The sequence below is a fragment of the Eumetopias jubatus genome, unplaced genomic scaffold (genome assembly GCF_037043125.1).
Source record: "Eumetopias jubatus isolate StellerSeaLion01/CBP00866 unplaced genomic scaffold, mEumJub1_p1.0 scaffold_15, whole genome shotgun sequence".
NCBI lineage: Eukaryota > Metazoa > Chordata > Mammalia > Carnivora > Otariidae > Eumetopias > Eumetopias jubatus.
The window spans coordinates 40,649,336-40,667,920 of NW_028274821.1; the positions used below are offsets into that span (position 1 = coordinate 40,649,336).

The window sequence follows — 18,585 nt, forward strand, 5'->3', positions numbered from 1 at the left end:
ATATTTATTCTTAAGGGGTCATGTATATTAAAGGCTATGGGGAATGTTTAAAACAACTCTCTCAGACTAAATCCATTGCCTTTCTAATTTTGAATTTCTCCTAGCTAATATAAAATGATTGATTACCTTTATTTCATGTACCCCTTGATTTTCCTTTTCATTCATCACTGAGTGCTTTAAACCAAATGCATTTAGAACCTGCTGTTACAAGAGTGGTCTCTTTTAAATCTTTGTAAAGTAATGAAAGGACACAGTAAATCAATCTCATTTCTGCTGTGCGAAAGCATAACCTTTACTCTACTTAAGTCACTTAAACTATTTCTGTCCCTCTGTTCCTGGATAGTAAGCCTGAAACTTCAGCTCAGTGGTTCTTTTAAAATTTAAAAGCATAAAAGTAATAATGTTTTAACTGGAACCTTGCTTCAGTAATACTCATGTATAGTATGAGATGCATGTACACGCATTTTCTGCATGCCTCAAAATTGCAGCTCATTATAAATCTGGCATATTGAGCTTCTTCATTTCAAAAACTAGCACTAAGTCTTCCATTATATACAGGGCAAGTTATCCATTTGCCTGGTAAATACCAATCCTCAATAGAATTGAACATTACATGTTAGGCTCTGAAGCTTCTATAGCTTTTTTCTTCCAAGGATCAAGACACATCGTGTGTTCCATAAATATCAAACGCATTTGACCAAACAAATATTACTTATATTGTAAGGGGTCTTCACTTGACATTGCCCACTTAAATAAGAAGTGGTGGTCTTTGATGAGAAAAGTTTATAGTTCCAGAACTCATATATATATATATATATATATATATATATATCTCAATTAAAGTATGCTCAGAACTCCATCTACCTTAAGACTCACGCTTTCCTGATGCTTGCTAAGTTTTCTTGATTTATCTTTGGGATATGTGAAAAAAGAAGTAAATTCTGCATGATGAAATTTTGTGATCATAATTTCCTGAGCCTCTAACATTACTCATAAGTGATAAATATAAAAAAAATATTAAAACTGCCATAGGTTAGCACAGGGGGATGGGAAGACTGCTTCTAAATACATGGAACTGGGTATAATCTAAATGTGTTTGGGGCTAAAGGTTTAAATAATGGAGGCATGTGTCTGTGAATTAAAAAATTAACTACAAAGTAGAGATGTGTCATAAAGAATAATGCAAATCCCATGGTAAAAATATTTCTGAAAATATGTGGAATGATTTTTAAAAGAACAAGTCTCTAAACCTATAAATCCTACATATGTTTTTAGAAAACACAGTGAACATATACATTTGTCAAATAGAACCATATTATAGTAATTATAACACATTTCACATTATAGCAATTTTAGAGGTGAAAAAAAGCAACATTCCAGAGAATTATGTTGAAAAGCCAATGGCGGGCAAAACCGCTAATTATTATTTGGTATTTCTGTAACTGTGTACAGATGTTTTCAGTTAGTTCTCACTCTTTTTGTTTTGTTTTGCTTTTTAAAAATCTGGCACAATGTCAAATATCTTGAATAAGCTATCATCTTTATGATTCTTCTCTGAACTCTGCATGTGGTGACCTTTGATCTACGCCGTCTGCTACCTTGGTCCGCAACTGGGCAGGACTTGGGAATCTTGTGGGAGGCACAGAGAGAGATACAACACGAGCTAGGCGGGCAAGTCCAGAACAAAAGAAGCAGGCATGGGTCCCTGCGCGGGCTGACCACATACGTAAAAACACAGATGCAATACACGCGCATTCAACTTTTGAACGAACAGCCAGTTAGTTTATACCAGCTTTTTCTTATTCATGATAGCCTATTTTTCCCTATTTAATATTTTGCACACTGTTAATTTCAAGCCGCTCTGCTATCAGAACTTGAGAGCAGCAAACATATGCATCATAAAAACATATTTAAATTCTGAAGTGTTTGGAATTATTTCTGTCATCCTATAACTAGAATCGTGGGATTTCTGTATTGGTATGTTCCATGCTTTTGACTGTGGCTAATTTGTTTATAAGCCACCATTAATCCTGGCTGTATATTTTCACAGTTTGGGTAAACACTTCATTTGCATTAAATTTACAGCATTAATGAGATGTGAAATTTAAAATGCTACTTGAAACATAAATGATGTAAAAAAGCAGAACAAAAAAAAGTGTTTTATCACATCTGAAATCAGTAAACCAATTTAAACCTATTAAAACAGGAATGATGTGTCGCCCGAGATTTTAGCTTCATAACTCATCCTCTTGGACTAAAGGTCCAAAATGAGGAGTAAAACATCTGGAAAATACGAAAGAGCTCAAAAACACAAATTGTGTACTGCTTCTACTCTAATGGGCTTTTCAATCAGTTTTCAATTTTTTTGTCTTCGGAAGCTAAAGGCTAGTAAGTTCTCAATAGCCAATAAGACTGAGAAAAATACCCTGGCCAAGACCCTGTTACTCATGGATGTTATGGATAGAGGCCACAGAGATGGAAAAGGTCTTGAGCCAATTTGAGAAACCCTGTTTAGAGAGGCAAGAAACAAAGGATAAATGAGAAAATATTCTGGAAAACGAAATGATCAGTTTCTTTCCCAGAAGCCCCGGGAGCCCCATTCTGAGTCCAGATCTGAGAGGCAGCATGGAGAGAGCACCAATGCGGAAAGCGTGCTACACCATCACACCTGGGTGAAACGTGCCCACCTGTTGCTGATGTAGGAAGGATGGGTCTCTTGGGCTTAGTCCCACATATCGATTGGCTTGAGATGTGCCTGAGGCTGTGTAGGCTGATTAAGGAAGAACAAAAACAAAGATAAAAATTGTGAACTATCAGAATGAATACCCTGTCCATGTAAAAGAAAACCCAGGACGTGGGATTTGCAACCGAAAAAAAAAGTGTCTCTATTTCTCTGTTCTTTTGTTTGAGTGAACACCAAGTGATATAAAAGAAATGGCGGTTGACCTCAACTCAACTTCTTTATCCCCCTCCCCAGAAATCTGTCCAATCAACCACATGCCGGCCTCTGGTGTGGACATCTCACACTTACGTGCTCCAGTTATAGTCCTGGCAGGAGAACCAAGGACTGGCTAAGTAGAAAGGTTTTTCCTACTTGTCCTGTTTCACCAGATATTAGTTGTCTAATAATGGGATAATCAATGATGGTCTGTGATTCTAAATGTAAGACTGAAAGTCTATTGGGAAAAAGCTTGTAATGAGTGGGATTTAAGCAGATATGCTTGATGATACAGAAAAAAACATGTCTTACTAAAGAGAAAATCTAATATTTCTAACATGAGGGAGAAGCCTATATTTATGATATCCTATAGAGTGAATTAGGTCAGTATTCTATTTAGTGTGAAAATGACCTTAAGTTTGATAGACATGTTTTTGAAAAAAATTCTTTATTTTCCATAAGCACAAAAAGTCAATTTCTTGTGACTGGTCCAGGGAGGGGGACGGTGGCCCCTTTGAAATACTTGGCCACCAGGCACTAAGTACCTATGGTGAATATTCCTTAAGTTATTTACTCTCAACTTGTAAGTACTTTTTTGTAGAGGTGCCTTTTGGTGCACAGTGAATTTTCCAAAGAAAACATCTCCCTATTCCTAAAGATTTCTGTTTGTTTTCACAAGGAAAGGAGTTCCCAGCACTAAAGCAATCCCGTTGCTCCCTGCCGGAAAAAACAGAACTACATTTTCACCATTCTTGTTACATCTACGGGTCTGAAGGAAGTTAAAATATTTGGTTTAACGCTATCAGATTAATAAGAAATCCAGACATTAATCTTTAAAAGTTTTTTTTTTAACCAAATATATTAATTCTGCCATGTTCATTTGAAGGGTTGCAGAATTAGATCCATTGAGGCTTTTTTAGGTCAACTTTTTAAAACAGTGAAGATGCTCACAATTCAGCATTAATTACTCCTGAATAAAGGGGCCCATCCAAGGACAGCCAGAAGGGCGGAGCCCCTACTCGATCTCCAGGCCCCTGGAATTCAATGTACAGCATGGACAGCTGGAGAAAAGCCTCACCCTTTAGAGTGGCAACAAGTCTGTGGTATTTTCTCTTTTCAGCCATGAGAAAGAGGTTTCCCTGGTCTATGTGGTTTCTTTAATTTTATTGACTTATCAGCTCAAAGGCCAATTTTTCATTATCAGTGCTGGATCGGGAGCTAGAGCTCCAAGTTTGTGTATAGGGAAGAAAATAACTCACTGTATTTCTTTTATGCAGGAGTGGAAAATGGGCTGATACAGCCGTCTTTATACAAACCAAGATATTCCTTCTGAGTATTTTGTAATTTTATTAGTCAAATCAGATCCCTTTTTGACCATCCTCTAGGTGAGTATAAGAACAATGCATTAGCAAGCAGGCTGACAACAGCTGTGATCATTTGGGTCTGATCCTCCCTTGAATGTCATCTATTAATGTCACTAGAAGAGTAGGTACCTGAAGTTTCTAGAACTTGGTTTGAATCATTTATCATGTGATGGTCTTTCAAAAACCTTAAAAAAAAAATCTTTGTTTTCTATTCACCTTTATTTAAATTGCTGACTTTGCTAAAAGAAGCCAACACATCCACTTTTACAAGTATTTTAGCAGCCGTAGTGTATATAGCTAACCTTTAGAACAAAAGAATTTTTAATCTTCCTTGACTGGGTTTCATCCATCTGTGCATTCAGGGAAGTGCTCACTGGACCCTCTACCAACAGACCAATTACAAAAATTAATGATTATTGATGGGAATTATAAGCCTACATGGACTGATTAGGCTATGGGGCCTCATGAATTTTGAGAAAGAAATGCTCAATTCACTGTACCCTCAAAGTATTGTCCTTTTTTCTTGTAGTGTTCCTTCCTAGGTTTTCAGAAGTCACCAAAAAAGAAAAAAGAAAACAAAAAAAAAAAAAAAAAAAGGAAAACATCTTTCCAAAGCCTGAGAAAGAAAGAGCCAGTGGTGTCTCTGTACGTTCACTTACAAATTTCCAGAGCATCTCAATTTTTTTTTTTGCTCTTGGAAAGAAAATGGAACCTCTGAATTTCAGATATAGAAGGCATAATTAATGAGGAGCCTGCTAATTACTCCTGCCTGGAACTTTATCAATTCCACTATACTAGTTCTAGGGAGCCGGTAGTTTGGTTGAAGCCAATTAAAAAACTGTGTAATAATTTTTTGTGTATTGATGAGTATTCTGTATGAAGAAGCAAAGGAATCATTGGTTTATCGGTATGTTCTCTGTTAAGTTCACTGGCTAAATCTCTGACATTTAAAATGTTATAGCCATGTTAAAAGCCATGTTAAAAAGCAAAAAAAAGAAAAAAAAGTCACAGACAATGAAAGTGTAGGTAGCAGCTTACATGTGCCTCATACTCAGCTTCGAAATGTTCTCATTCACACCCAACATCGTGTAACTGTTTTTTTGCAATGACATAACCTACGGTAATATAAACGTGCAATTATCTTTCAGAGGCACTGATTCAGTCTGCCTTGTGAAGGGCACTGATTTCTATAGGAATGCTCCAATAAGTAACAATTATCTGATCTCTCTCTGGGTGACAGAGAAACCTTGCACACTGCATTATGTTATTCAGTGTCTTTTCAATGTATACCTTGAACAAGCAGGCATGACTTATCATTTTTGTTAGAGCTGTTTATTCAAACAAATACGCTTCTCCCTTTTCAAATATGATGTACGGACTGAAATTTGATAAGAGAGAGCTTGTGATAGACAGGCCACATACATGCCTGCTAGTTCCACATAAATGAGAAATCTCCATCGGGTCTGAAAAGTTGCCGTGTTCTCCACCTTGGATCAGGTATCCAATGGTGCCTCTTGATGGACATTTCTCATTTCCTACAGAAATACTTACTGGTTGCTGTAGGTGAAGCTGCCTCACCTTCAGTGGATGTAGTGATGGGTTTAGTATCTGTCATGGTCAGGGTCACAGGTCGCATTGCACTGGGATGGGGAGAGGGTGCCAAGACAGGTGTGAAATGGCCAGGCACTTTCCCTACCACTTGACCACTGCTGTTAGGCTACAAAACAAAAACAGAATGCCGGGTGAAACAATCCAAAAGGCAGTCGTCTCGTCCAACAACTCCACTCCGCACACTTGGCCGCGTGAACCCTGCGGACTTGCTGGGGACGCCACAAGCCCTCTCAAGCCTGAGTCACAGAGACCAACTAGCGGTTAGTAGTAAAAAGAAGAAGCAGCGTTTCAAAGAAAGTCTTCACCTTCAAAACACTTTACATCGGTAATTTCATCTTTACAACACCCCTGAGAGCCAGGTAGACTGATCCTTTCATTCAGTAGCACAGAAGACTCGAGTGGAGACTTACATGCTGAGCCCAAGGCAACAATGTAAGTCCTCCCTGAGCTAGTAAGAATTTGAGCCACGCCTCCTTCTTCTCTGCTCTTCGTTTTCTGTAGTGAGTCTGTTTGGGCTTTCAGAACACAATTCTCACCTAATGATGCTATCACTGACACAAAGAAGACGAGGGTAATCTAGGAGCTCAAACACATCAAACTTAATAGTTTCCATCATTTATAGTCAAGGCCCATCTTCTGTGTTCAAAACCTCTTAGCTCTCCGTCACACACAGGGACGCTCGGACACACACATCCAGCCATTTAGAATCGAGGATCTCCGCTTCACTTTTGGTGATTTACTCATACAAGCAGATAGAATGATATTTAAAAAGCATTTAAAATTTCAGGTCCACACCATGATATACAATGATGGACTAGGCCTGACTTTACAGCTACAAATAAAAGATTTCTAAAGTCAATTAAAATGTGCTGAAGCAGGGGAGCCTGGGGGACTCAGTCATTAAGTGTCTGCCCCTGGCTCAGGTCATGATCGTGGGGTCCTGGGATGGAGCCCCGCATCACATCCGGCTCCCTGATCAGTGGGGAGCCTGCTTCTCCCTCTCCCATTCCCCGTGCTTGTGTTCCCTCTCTCACTGGGTCTCTCTCCGTCAAATAAATAAATAAAATCTTTTAAAAAGAAAATGTGCTCAAGTAAAGCAGAGGGCAATCGAATATACTTTGTTACTTAAGTTACTCCTCCATGGCTGGGCATGGGGAGCTACACAAAACATTATTGTTGACATTTGTGGGAATCAACTGAGAAAATCCCCAGGGCAATGATAGAAAAGATATTAATATCTGCGTTTTAGCCCCGGGTATGAAAATAGTATCTGTGGTAGGAGAAAAAATCCTAAGGGTACACTGCTTAAAAAAAAAAAACAAAAAACTGGAATGTATTTTTCTAGACAGAGAACGTTATTCTTGATTACACTCATGTTGGAATTCTCCACTGTATGGTGTACATAACAATTTGCCATGAGAATATTCTCCACAAATATTTAGTCTTTATAATCAGCACTGTTAAAGGCAAAGAATGCAATGAAGCAGAATATTTATCTAAATACCTGCACATAAATTACCAGGAGACATTTCTTTAGACAAAAAGATGAACAGCTAATAACACTTAAATACTGTAACTCACAGACATGAACTAAGTCTTTGGTTGGGTTCCTCAGAGGCCACATTATTTATTCTATAAAGAAAATGGACTTCTTGAATATCCTGCCTATTCATCATGAGTAATTTTAAGTATTTAACTTTATGTCGGGAAAATTGACCAGAGTTTCCCCCTACGGAAACCTATGAGAGAGTTATATCTTTTGACTAATTTTATTTAAAATAATCCACTGAATAGCATGACTGTCTCAGTCTAATCGGTGCACCAGCAATGCAATTAATCTCCAAATTGCTGTGGGGAGGATGAGGCATCTCAGTTGCTAGACTTAGCAAATCAAAATCAGTGCAGGGCTGGAGGAAATTTGGGAAGGGATAGTGAACCACAGGTGAACAAGCCCTCATTTTTCCCATTTTCAGAGCTAAACAGGTAAGTGTCAAGAGTCCTCTTTTGAAATGCTAATTAATTGGTTTTGAGTTGGAGCTAAAAATCAAAGGAGCTATGATGTGCCCATAAAAACAGTTCTGCAATTTACTAGAAAGACGCATTTTCTTTCAAGTGGAAAAAGTAGTTTTTTTCTAAAGCAGACGATCAGCTTCTGGTTATCTGAACATTGCAAAAGACTGTTTCATGTATCTTCCTCAAGAAAGAAGAGCGACCTCGTTTTATCACTGGTGGTACATTCGGTAGTAAAAAGCATTTCTGTATAGTGTGTTCACCAAAACAGTTGGATAGGACCTACCTGAGAACACGGGACAGAAGAATGACAATAATGTCAAGAAAATGCTGCCACAGAATCTGATATTACCTCGCCCATTCTGCAAGCTTTGTCTACTGGAATGGAATCGACATGAACCAACAGACATTTCTCTCATTTAAAAAGAATAAAACTGACAAAGAAGCAAGTCGGTCCCAAGCCGATACAGACAACTTTTCTGGAATTCAGGGTCTGGAAGAATGAGAGGGTTATTCCTTTTGGGTTTTTTACTGGTTCAAACAGATGAAGCTATACTCTAAGGCTTCTCTTTTAAGGTTGTTAGATGAACTTTCACACCATAGATATGAAAAGGGAGACATCTTATCTGAAGATGAAGTTGAACGGCATTTGGAAAGGATTACCCTGCTAGCACGTTGCTCCTATTATACAAAATCCTGAGAGGGGATTTTTTTTTTTTTTAATTGAGATGAAAGTAAGATGCTTCTCTCAGAAGCTGGATCTTTACCTTAAAAATAGGAAGAAAAGCAGAACAATATAGGCAGATTATCACCTAATATGCCCTCTTAACTTATAAAGAAATGGAAATATACCTAAAACAAGCACTGAATAATTAAAGAAATGCGTAACACTAAGGGCCTGATTTTAATTTGCATAATTTTTCCCCTAACAGTGTCTAATTAAGACATCAGTTAAAAAAAAAAATCCAATGGAACTCTAAGATTTTCCACACTGAATTAACGTTAAGGACTTTTAATGGATGTCTTAATTAGACTTTGTTATTCATGGAAATTCTACACAAATTAAAATCAGACCTTGTGCGCACTGTTCCCAGCTGAGTCTAGCAAAATGCTCTATGGAACTGAGACTCTTGAATCCACGATCTGACAGCAAATTTTATTTCTAAACTGATATATTAAGATCCCACTGTTTTACTTAGTAATTCTTAGTATAGTCATCAAAAGTGCTATACCATTTGGACATTTTCTTCTAAAATACAAATGGTTTAACTACAAAGTCACAACTCAAGAATGGTGTATTTAGTTTAGTATTATTAGTCGATAGAACTAAAAGTACAGGTAACTTTTTAAGTAACCCAAATGGTGCTGGCTATGTTGTTATTCAAAATAAAACGTTCAAAAAAGACCATTTTGCTTCATTTTAACAATTACGACCAAAAATGATTTTTTCAGATCTTTTCTATGTTAATTCTAAATTAATAAGCACATACTATTCACTGGCATGTTAGTAACTGAACAGCATTGATGACAGAATGCTTATGACAATCTCTCAGAGCATTAAAAGATATAATGAGTGGGCAGGAATCTTGAAAGTAAAGCAGCAATGCCAAATACCAGACCTAAAGATCAAAACTACATTACAGATTTTGGATATTACAATTTGTACCAGCTTTGGCACAAAGCCTATCTATTTGATCATGAAAAATCGTCCTGTATCAAATCACTATGAAGTGACCTCTCTAAAGAAGAAGCCACACGTTTAAGGAGTGAGAAACGCACATGGGTCACTACACTTATACAATAAAAGTCCCTAAAACCACTGCACAATGTTTAAAAAAGAGAGAGAGAGAGAGAAAGAAAGAAAGAAAGAAAAAAGAAAAGACACTTCTGGTAATAGCACTCATTATTAAATGTAGTCATGTCTGTGCAAAGAATATTCCAGTAGTCATCAAACACTGACAATGTTTACATTACCAAAGCTTATTTTAATACCTAATAGTTGGTCTATAAATACAACTGTAAGTTCTTTTGTGTGTGTTTATTTTAGCGCATACCTTGCTCCTGCCTGAAATAAGCACTCTGTCTCTGCGTTAAACCAGGTATTTCAGAGGTGTGAACTCCAGCTCTGAGCTTTTTTGTCAATGTACTTTCTGCATAAACTTTCTTTTCAGTCAATGAAAATTCAAAAACATCAAACCAGAAACATCTTCACAAATGTGCCCCTTTGGGGCAAGACACTTCCTACCTGTCATTCAGCCACCTTTATATAAAAACTTATTGAGTCACCAAGAAACTTCCTGAAGATGGATTTCAAAAGCTTGATGTTCTGCCAGACATACCGTCTGAATAAGCTTCACGTCTTAGAGTCAGACCTGTGCCATCTCCCTTAGGCTCTAATCTTATTTGCTCTCTCATTTTTACCTGGCTGGTTTGCGGACTGGATGGGTCATAAGAAGGTACATAGTTCTTCAGAGTATCCTGAGGATTCAGGTGGGGAGGATATCTGATTGTTGGATGAGAAAAGTAGCTCGATGGGGCTGGAGGAAGAATAGCTTGTGTTGGAAATGGCAGCGGTGAGGGTGGAGGCGGAGTTCGAGTCGAGATGACTGCACAGGACAGAAAAGGGGAGACTGACGTCAGCTATGGTGCCCGCTGCCCCGGCCCACCCCCCAGAGCCCTGCGAGGCCGCCACGCTGACGGCTCCTCACCACTTCCCCATGACCGACCCACACTCCCCTGCAGGACTCCCTCGTCCATGCCGGCAGGGAGAACACGCAGACCCAACCCCACTCTGAGGAACTAGCGATCTGGCTCTCCAGCTCTATGAATGCTTAGACAAAGGAAGTTTCTCTTTTATAGGTTAAGCCAATATTTCATAAAACGTTCCTTTAAGCAGAGTTATTTCCCATCAGAATACAATCTTTGATCAGAAAGTCTTTGTGTCTTGAGTCCAGACCAACTCACAGCATCCATTAAAAGGCAGGGGCACCCACAGACTCTCTACCGAAATTCAAAACAGAAATGTACTCCAATTTTAAATAAACATTTTCCCTATACGTCCTAGCGGGTGGTTGGTTAAAAGAGAAGCCAGTAATTAGGAAACAATAATGTGCTGAATAATTACCTGATTGTTGGACAAATGCTTATGAACGTGTGAACATAGGGCCTGGGAACTCTTTTTTCCTAATGAAAATGTTCCTTTCAAAACCAAAAGAGCTCTATTCTGTAACTATTTTTCTTCCTACTCTAACTTTTATTACATGTAGCTTAAAAGATGTTATTAAGATAAGACCAAGAATAAAACCCACAGAAATGTGAACTTAAACTTTCATATAGGCATATTAACTAACCAATAAATCACATATTTTATAAAGGGAAATAATATATAAAACATATGCAATGTAGACGATGTTTAATTGTGCTGTAATTTTTCAACATCAGTATGACTAAAATTTATTTAGTTTTTGAAATATAATCCTTAAGTTTCAAAAATGGGAAAGAATATAACTGCACAATCATTATCTCTATAAGGTTGAGGAATTTGACCACATAAGTACAATTAAGAGTACCAACGAGTATATGTAGAAATGAAGATTAAATGTCTGTTTCTATTTAATATTTTGATCCAAATCATAGGAAATTACATATGATAAATGTTTAGTGATTTATGAGACAACTTAGCAAACAATAAGAAAAATAAGTTCTTTCCATGACCTATTAATGAAAATCATCTGGACTAACTTATCTCCAACTTTGTAATTATGTGCAAAAATATATATATATATACTTTTAAAGGGATATTACTTATCTTCCCCAAAGAAAGCTTTTTTCAGAAAATACGAGAAATTAAGAATGTATCTCAGGGAAGAATCATAAATTCAATTTTACGGTCACAACTTTGTTTCCTGAATGTCCGGGTCACTCGGGATCCTCTGGATCGTTGTTACAATGCAGATTCCTGGGCCTAAACACAGACTACTGGGTCTTGACTCCCCCCAGGAGTAAGGCACCAGAAAGTACAGTTTAAACAAGTGCCTCGCGTGATCTTTCCACACACTGAAGTGTGTGCCTCCTCCGTCAAAGGGATGCATTTCAGAGAACAATTACATATTTCTTCAAACGAAACTCCTTTTTGACATACGACTTTGTTGAAGAAATATACACATTTGAGAAAGTATAATTTAAGGAGATGCAAACACCTAAGTTAAGTCTGGCATCTTTTTAACTTGGTGTTGAAGTGCTCTTAATCTCAGCTAAATGAAGACCATGTAACCATGGTCTTTGCCTGCATCTGTACACAAACCCTTGAAGAATATATACGCCGCTCCATCTTGGTGCCCCTGGGCTTGAGATCAGTGTGGCCCAGGTGGTTTTGGAAGAGATCTTTGTTCAATGGAACCGGCACATATCGAATCAGGGCTCAGGCTCTGGGCTCCCTTGTACTATGCTCACAGAAGCTGTGGCTGGCCCAAGAGAAGCTAGTAGAATGTAGTATTTCAAACTGAAAGTAAAAATGGCTATTTCGTCTCAATAAAGGTCATTCTAGTCCTTGAAAATCGGAAAAGCAAAATACAGGCAGAAGATGTTTCCCTTCATTATGAAAGAATTCACACATGCATACATGTATGTACATGTATTTCCTGCCTACATTAATGGCAAGCCTTCCTCTCCTTTCCTCCAGTCTTATACAGCCTTTATAGTCTCATATGAACGAATTTTGTAAAATGCCATCTCAGGCAAGTCACTTCTCTGCTAAAAATCTTTCAATGGCTCCCTACTGCTTCCAGAAGAAAAGCCCAGCAACTTCAGAGGTTTGTACGGTCTTCAAGAGCTGTAGGGAACCCGCCCTGCCTCACTTCATGGACTCATGTCTGGCCGCTCTCTCTTCCCAGGCCACACGGAGATATTTGTGGATCCTTGGATAGATGGCAGTTCCTTGCTGCAGTGACCTTTCCTGATAACAGGCCGTTCGCTCCATCTGAAACAACCTTCCTCCTGCCTTGTTCTTCCTTCTTGTGGCGAACTCACTCTCTAAACTTCACGGAAGAACACATCTCTTCTGGGCATCTAATCCTTTTCAAAGTGTCTAGTCCTGTTCAGATTTCATGCCTAGCTGATGTGGTCCCCTTGTCTCCCTGCTGGACCGTGAGCTCTTTAAGGACAGAAACTGTGTCTCATGACCAAGGTGCCTACCACAGGCCCTAATACATTACATATTGAGTAAGTATCTGGTGAAGGACCAAGGTGGAAGGCCTATCTAGGTTTCCATGGTTCATTATATAAAAGTGTACTATTTAATTTTTTCCCAATGTCAGAAATCTGAATATTTTAATCAGGTGTCATAATACATGGATGATTTGACTGCCAAGTGAATTTTGCTCAAATATTCAATATTACAGATCCGTAAAATAGTTACCGACTTTTTTGACCTATTCTAGCAGTACAAACACTACAAATATAAATATTTTATACCACATTTGATTTGTATATTCCGTTCTTAATTTTATAATTTTCTTAGTGAAGGCCATGCATTTTTAAAGTATAGCAATGATATGTATCAACATACACTTAGAGATCAAAGCTAAAGACTTTTTTTATAACTGAAGTTATATCCTTTGAGTAAAGGTTTAAAAACCAGATTCATTTTGTCGGAAGAATAAAAAATTGCCTATCTCTAAATTTAAAGCAATAAGAGTATTGCTACAAACGTATTTATATACAAAACTTTCTCCACCAAAAATTCAATACACTCCTTTCTAGGTCTCAAGAATAATAGGTAGAAAGTATACAGTATTGTTTATTAATTATATCTCACTTTTAATTTTTGAAAGGGGATTTAGTTTAATTGTTCTTTAAAGTATAAATGTGAAATACTGTATTCTTTTTCTTATGTAAAGTAAGATATTAGACATAATATGAAGTGTACTAGCCCACACTTATTTGTGCACCAAAAAAATTGTCAAAGAACCTCTTTTATTTTTCTGATTAATTTCACTCCTAAATAAGTAATTAAGTATCGATTTTTGTATAGAAAATAACATCTCTGGAAACAGTGTCTGTATATCTTAATGCCTCTGGAAATACTCCAAACTCAGCAACACACTTGAAATTCCATCTTTCCTTTGTCAAATATATAGAGTCGGGACCAATCCTGAAGCTACAGTTAAGATAACTATGTATCCCATATCTTCTAATTTCTTGGGATTGTAATCTTTCCAATAAAGGCAATTAAAAATACATTCACAAATGTTATTTAAGTGAATGCTTTGGAACTCTTTTCTCATATATTGGTAAGAAAAAAAATATTTGATTGGATCACGACCCTCCCTCTTTTGGCTGAGAGAATATGGCCCCTGCAGCTCTAAGTAAAACTCTTGCTCCATCCCTGAGAGTGAGCTCTGCAAATAAGAGGGACGCTTCTCCTCTGTGCTTGAAACTCCTCACCACTGTGTGCAACTCCAGGTATTCCGGGATGATGGTGCTGGGGGAAAGTGCTCAATCTTGGGGAAGAATCTTGTGGAGATGTAGAGCTGAACAGTGGCTTTTCGGGCTTCTTCATAGTAGTCGGAGAAGACATATCTGCAAAGGAAGAGGGGAGAACCCAAACTTTATGACTTTCTTCAGCTATAAAGTTCATGTTAATATAACAAGAGATCTCATTTTCCAACATTTCATTATTTCTGTACTTGGGCTCTTCTACAAAATATGTACTGAGGGTCAAAGACCCAGTTATGTTGGAGATTTGAAATATGTCAGAAACAATCTCCACTGAAGTTAACCCAAGGCTTTATTAAAATTATCACCGGAATTATTTCTCCTACTAAATATATCTTGAACTTTTGAAAAACTAAGGCTCATGTTTCCCTTGGCGCCTTGGTTCACATCAAGGTCGTTTTTACCTCAGCATTTCATTCTTAGATTTATACGATTCAGGGGTTTGTCTTTTTGACCTGCTGACTACACTGTGGAAAAAAACAGAAGAAAACCTGGTGCAAATGTGAAAAACAACTTTTGGGAACGCTGGTAAGTCTATCATTGATTTCACATCTTCTATGGAAAACTCATTACTTGTTTAACAAAAAGTACATTCCTTAATTTGCTCATTCTGCAAATATTTATTGGTTTCCTCTATTTGCCAGGTAAAGTGAGGATGTTATGAAAAATACAAAGTAACTGCTATAGGGATACTCACTGTCAGTGAAGGGGAAAATGATAAGAAGAAAATGGCTGTCAACAGTTGAGAGGGAGGAAGCGTGTTGAAAGCAGGCGTGTTGTGTTGTGGTGTTTGCTGGCTTCGCTGCACAAGGGCAGTGACCACCTCAGCCTCCCCAGGTTAAGGAAGATGCCTCAGTGGCGCCATGTTTAAAATGTGGATGGGGATGACACTCCCAGAGAGAGGAAATGTTCTGGAGAATGGAGCATAGAAAACAAGTAGTACAAGTAGTCTGTGAAGTGGTGAAGTACAGAGATGAATGAGGGAGCAAGTAGCTGGCAGGACCCACACAATGAGGGGCCATGTGTATAAATATCTGAATGTTTGCCCTGATGGGGGAGTGCTATTGATGAGCAAAATATGATCACACATTTATAGTTTAAGGCCGTCCCTCTCGAAAGTACATGGAGCATGAGTTAGCCAAAATGGAGACAGCAATCATGGAGACCACTTGAGAAGACAGATTTATTAATACATCCTTCCATAAATATTTCTTGAAGGCTGAATTTATGCCAGACACTACACTAGTTGCTGGAGACACAATGGTGAACTAGATTAAGTTTCAGCCTCTACAAAACTTTTTTTTTTAAGATTTTATTTATTTATCTGCCAGAGAGATAGAAAGAACACAAGCAGGGGAAGCGGCAGGCAGAGGGAAAAGCAGGCTCCCCACTGAGCAGGGAGCCCGATGCGGGACTCGATCCCAGGGCCCTGGGATCATGACTTGAGGCAAAGGCAGAGGCTTAACCTACTGAGCCACGCAGGCATCCCCAGCCTCTACAAAACTTAAAAACTAGGGAGGGGATACACACGTGCTAAAAAGGAATTATAAAACAGTGTGAAAATTGCTATGGTAGATAACACTACCACAATTATCAACTCATAGCCAACCTTATTTCACCTTTACCCCATCTATGCTCCCCCACCCCCCGTTTCACTTTGAAGCAAATTGCAGACAGCACAGTATTTCACTTATGAATATTTCAATTTGTAGCTCTAAAAAAAAGAAGTTATTTTTTAAAAACCTAAAACTTCATCATATTAGATATATATGCATATATATATATAATATTCATTTTTAATTTTTTAACAAGAGAAAAAGACCTCACGTGCTGTTTTTTAAAAAAAAAATTTTATGGTGCTATTAATATAAGAAACTAGTTATCATTATGATTTACCATTTGAAAAATTACATAAGCTCTGGTAAAAGCATCCAATAAAATTAAATATGTGTTTTCAGCACATTGGCACTTAAAGAATGGATATGCTACTGTTAAAACAGTAGACATCACAGTCTACAGAAAATGACAAGTGTATTTGTAGCTATAATTTCTGACTAGCTGGCTGTCACTAACCTATCAGAACTTTGATGCATTGGTGAACGATTTCCTTGTATCTTTCTCGAAAAGAAAAAATGAAGAAAGGAAATTGCTAACGAAACCACAGCAATTAATGCTGCTACAAAAAAGGAGAAAAAATGTTGAGACCATTTAAAAACAGACCAAAAAAGTTCATTTCAGCTAAGATACCTTCAAAATGTCAAAATAATACTTAATTTCACTTAAGAGCTATGTGATTTTAAAAGGTAATACTACAAATATAGGTTTTGGCCTGCTAGAAGCTAATCATAGACATCTACGTCTTTAGGAGTGGAAAGAACCTTTATTCCATCCCTCACTTTGCAGATAAAGTAATGTTTCTATTCCAAATTTTTAACTTAAAATTAACTATAAGAAAAATAAATCTATTGACACTCTTATGCTCTACCTGTGCTTAAATACAGATCTCAAAATAAAATTAACCAGTGTAATCAGTTTCTGAAGACTCCATATAGAGGGGCGCCTGGGTGGCTCAGCTAGTTAAGTGTCCAACCCTTGGTTTCAGGTAAGGTCATGATCTCAGGGTCATGAGATCAAGTCCCTTCGTTGGGCTCCATGCTCAGTGGGGAGTCTGCTTGGGGATCTTCGCCCTCTGCCCCTCCCCCCACTTGCATGCTCTCTTTCTCTGTCTGTCAAATAAAAAAGACTCCCTGTATGAGTAATAGAGCATTTACTGTACATGACTGAAAAACAATGAAATCTGACCAGAGCTTGGGAAGCAGAATAATGGTATTCTAGTTCTGTCATTTCTGGGGATGTTCCATCAAGGCTATTGCAAATACTGTAACTGCTTCCAAATTTTCATTAAACGTAGAGGGATTCACCTGAGTCACTTTCTGCAAAGAGCACATACATAAATCAAGGGTGTTTGTCCAGAAGTTCAAGAAAATGGGTGATGACATCATTTTTGAGAAATGAAGCCTTTGCATTTTCTTACTCAAAATAATGCACTTGGCTTTCCTGGGTAATTATTACAGGTCCATTTATTATTTGGGTTCTCGTTAGGCATGCACCAAATAATAATGGTACCTTCGCTGTTCAGAACACACAAAGGAATTACATGAGGCCAACACAGCAGAAACAAATTAAAATTCACTCTTCAAGTTGTAAAAGGGACCACAAATTGTCTTCTCAAACAGTCAAGTGAACTTATAACAGTATAAATAAGAATCCACCCTCCATACTGAAACTACTTCTTTAGGAACAGATAAAGAATGATAGTGCAGAAAGTGGACTTGACCGCCATTGTCTTCCCACTAGATGAAATTATTTTTGAGCCCAACAGCCAGTGAAGATATACTGGTACCCAGCCTGTGCAAGGCATATGCTAAGTGTGCAGGGGACACAAAGTGACCCCCTCCCCACCATGGTCACAGGAACAAAAAAACTCACTGCAACGGAGAAAGAATAAAAATAAAATGTCAATTATCTAGGAGGAGGAAGGGTAGAGTTTCTGGCTATTACATTTTAATCATGAATCAAACTCATACTGTTTTGATTTTAATTTTATTTTGAATGTCTGCAGTCTAGTAGACCTCATGCCAAACTGAAAAATGATACTGTTTCTATTTTTAATGCACTTCTATGCTACAGAAATTAAAAAAAAATGTTTGAGGAATGAATATATAGGAGAGATGGTTTTAAGTGACCTTTCTGTGGAAAAAAACAAATGTCATGCTTTTCACAGTGTATTGTCCCTCAAGCCGGAAGAATAATACATAAAAAGATTAAGTTGAAAATAAGTTGAATAATAATAAAGCTGAATAATATATAAATATATAACAAGTTGAATAATAATACAAACATAATAATGCACATGTTGAATAATACATGAAATAAAGAAGTTGGCGAGAGAAGCAAGATGATAAGAAAAGATTAGCCCGTGTTTCTAGGGGTGGGAAGGAGGCAGGAGTAGCTGGGGGTCCATGAGAAAGAAGCAAAGTCAGTGAGGGCTTGCCATCAGACAAAGACATTTAAATTTGATTTGGAAAGTAACAATTTATAAATGAATTGATCTCAGGAGGGAAATGCTTTCCAAAAGCTCTCTATTTTTTTTCTGTTTCTTGTAGC

The 18,585-nt window shown here is 37.6% G+C and overlaps 1 protein-coding gene across 7 annotated transcripts in view; it reads right to left on the minus strand.

Annotated features, from left to right (window-relative positions):
* NFIB (nuclear factor I B) overlaps positions 1-18,585 on the minus strand; it is a 436,652-nt gene that overhangs the window by 21,331 nt on the left and 396,736 nt on the right. For 3 of the 7 annotated variants that reach the window (XM_088019179.1, XM_088019180.1, XM_028107282.2), the window contains exons 7-8: positions 14,368-14,502; positions 10,345-10,529 (exon numbers count right to left, since the gene is read on the minus strand). In XM_088019179.1, coding sequence (XP_087875305.1) covers positions 10,345-10,529; positions 14,368-14,502 — 320 coding nt within the window. Of the gene's footprint in view, positions 1-2,687; positions 2,771-5,853; positions 6,020-10,344; positions 10,530-14,367; positions 14,503-18,585 lie in introns of all 7 variants that reach the window. The other 4 variants (XM_088019178.1, XM_028107281.2, XM_028107279.2 and 1 more) reach the window with 2 other exon arrangements.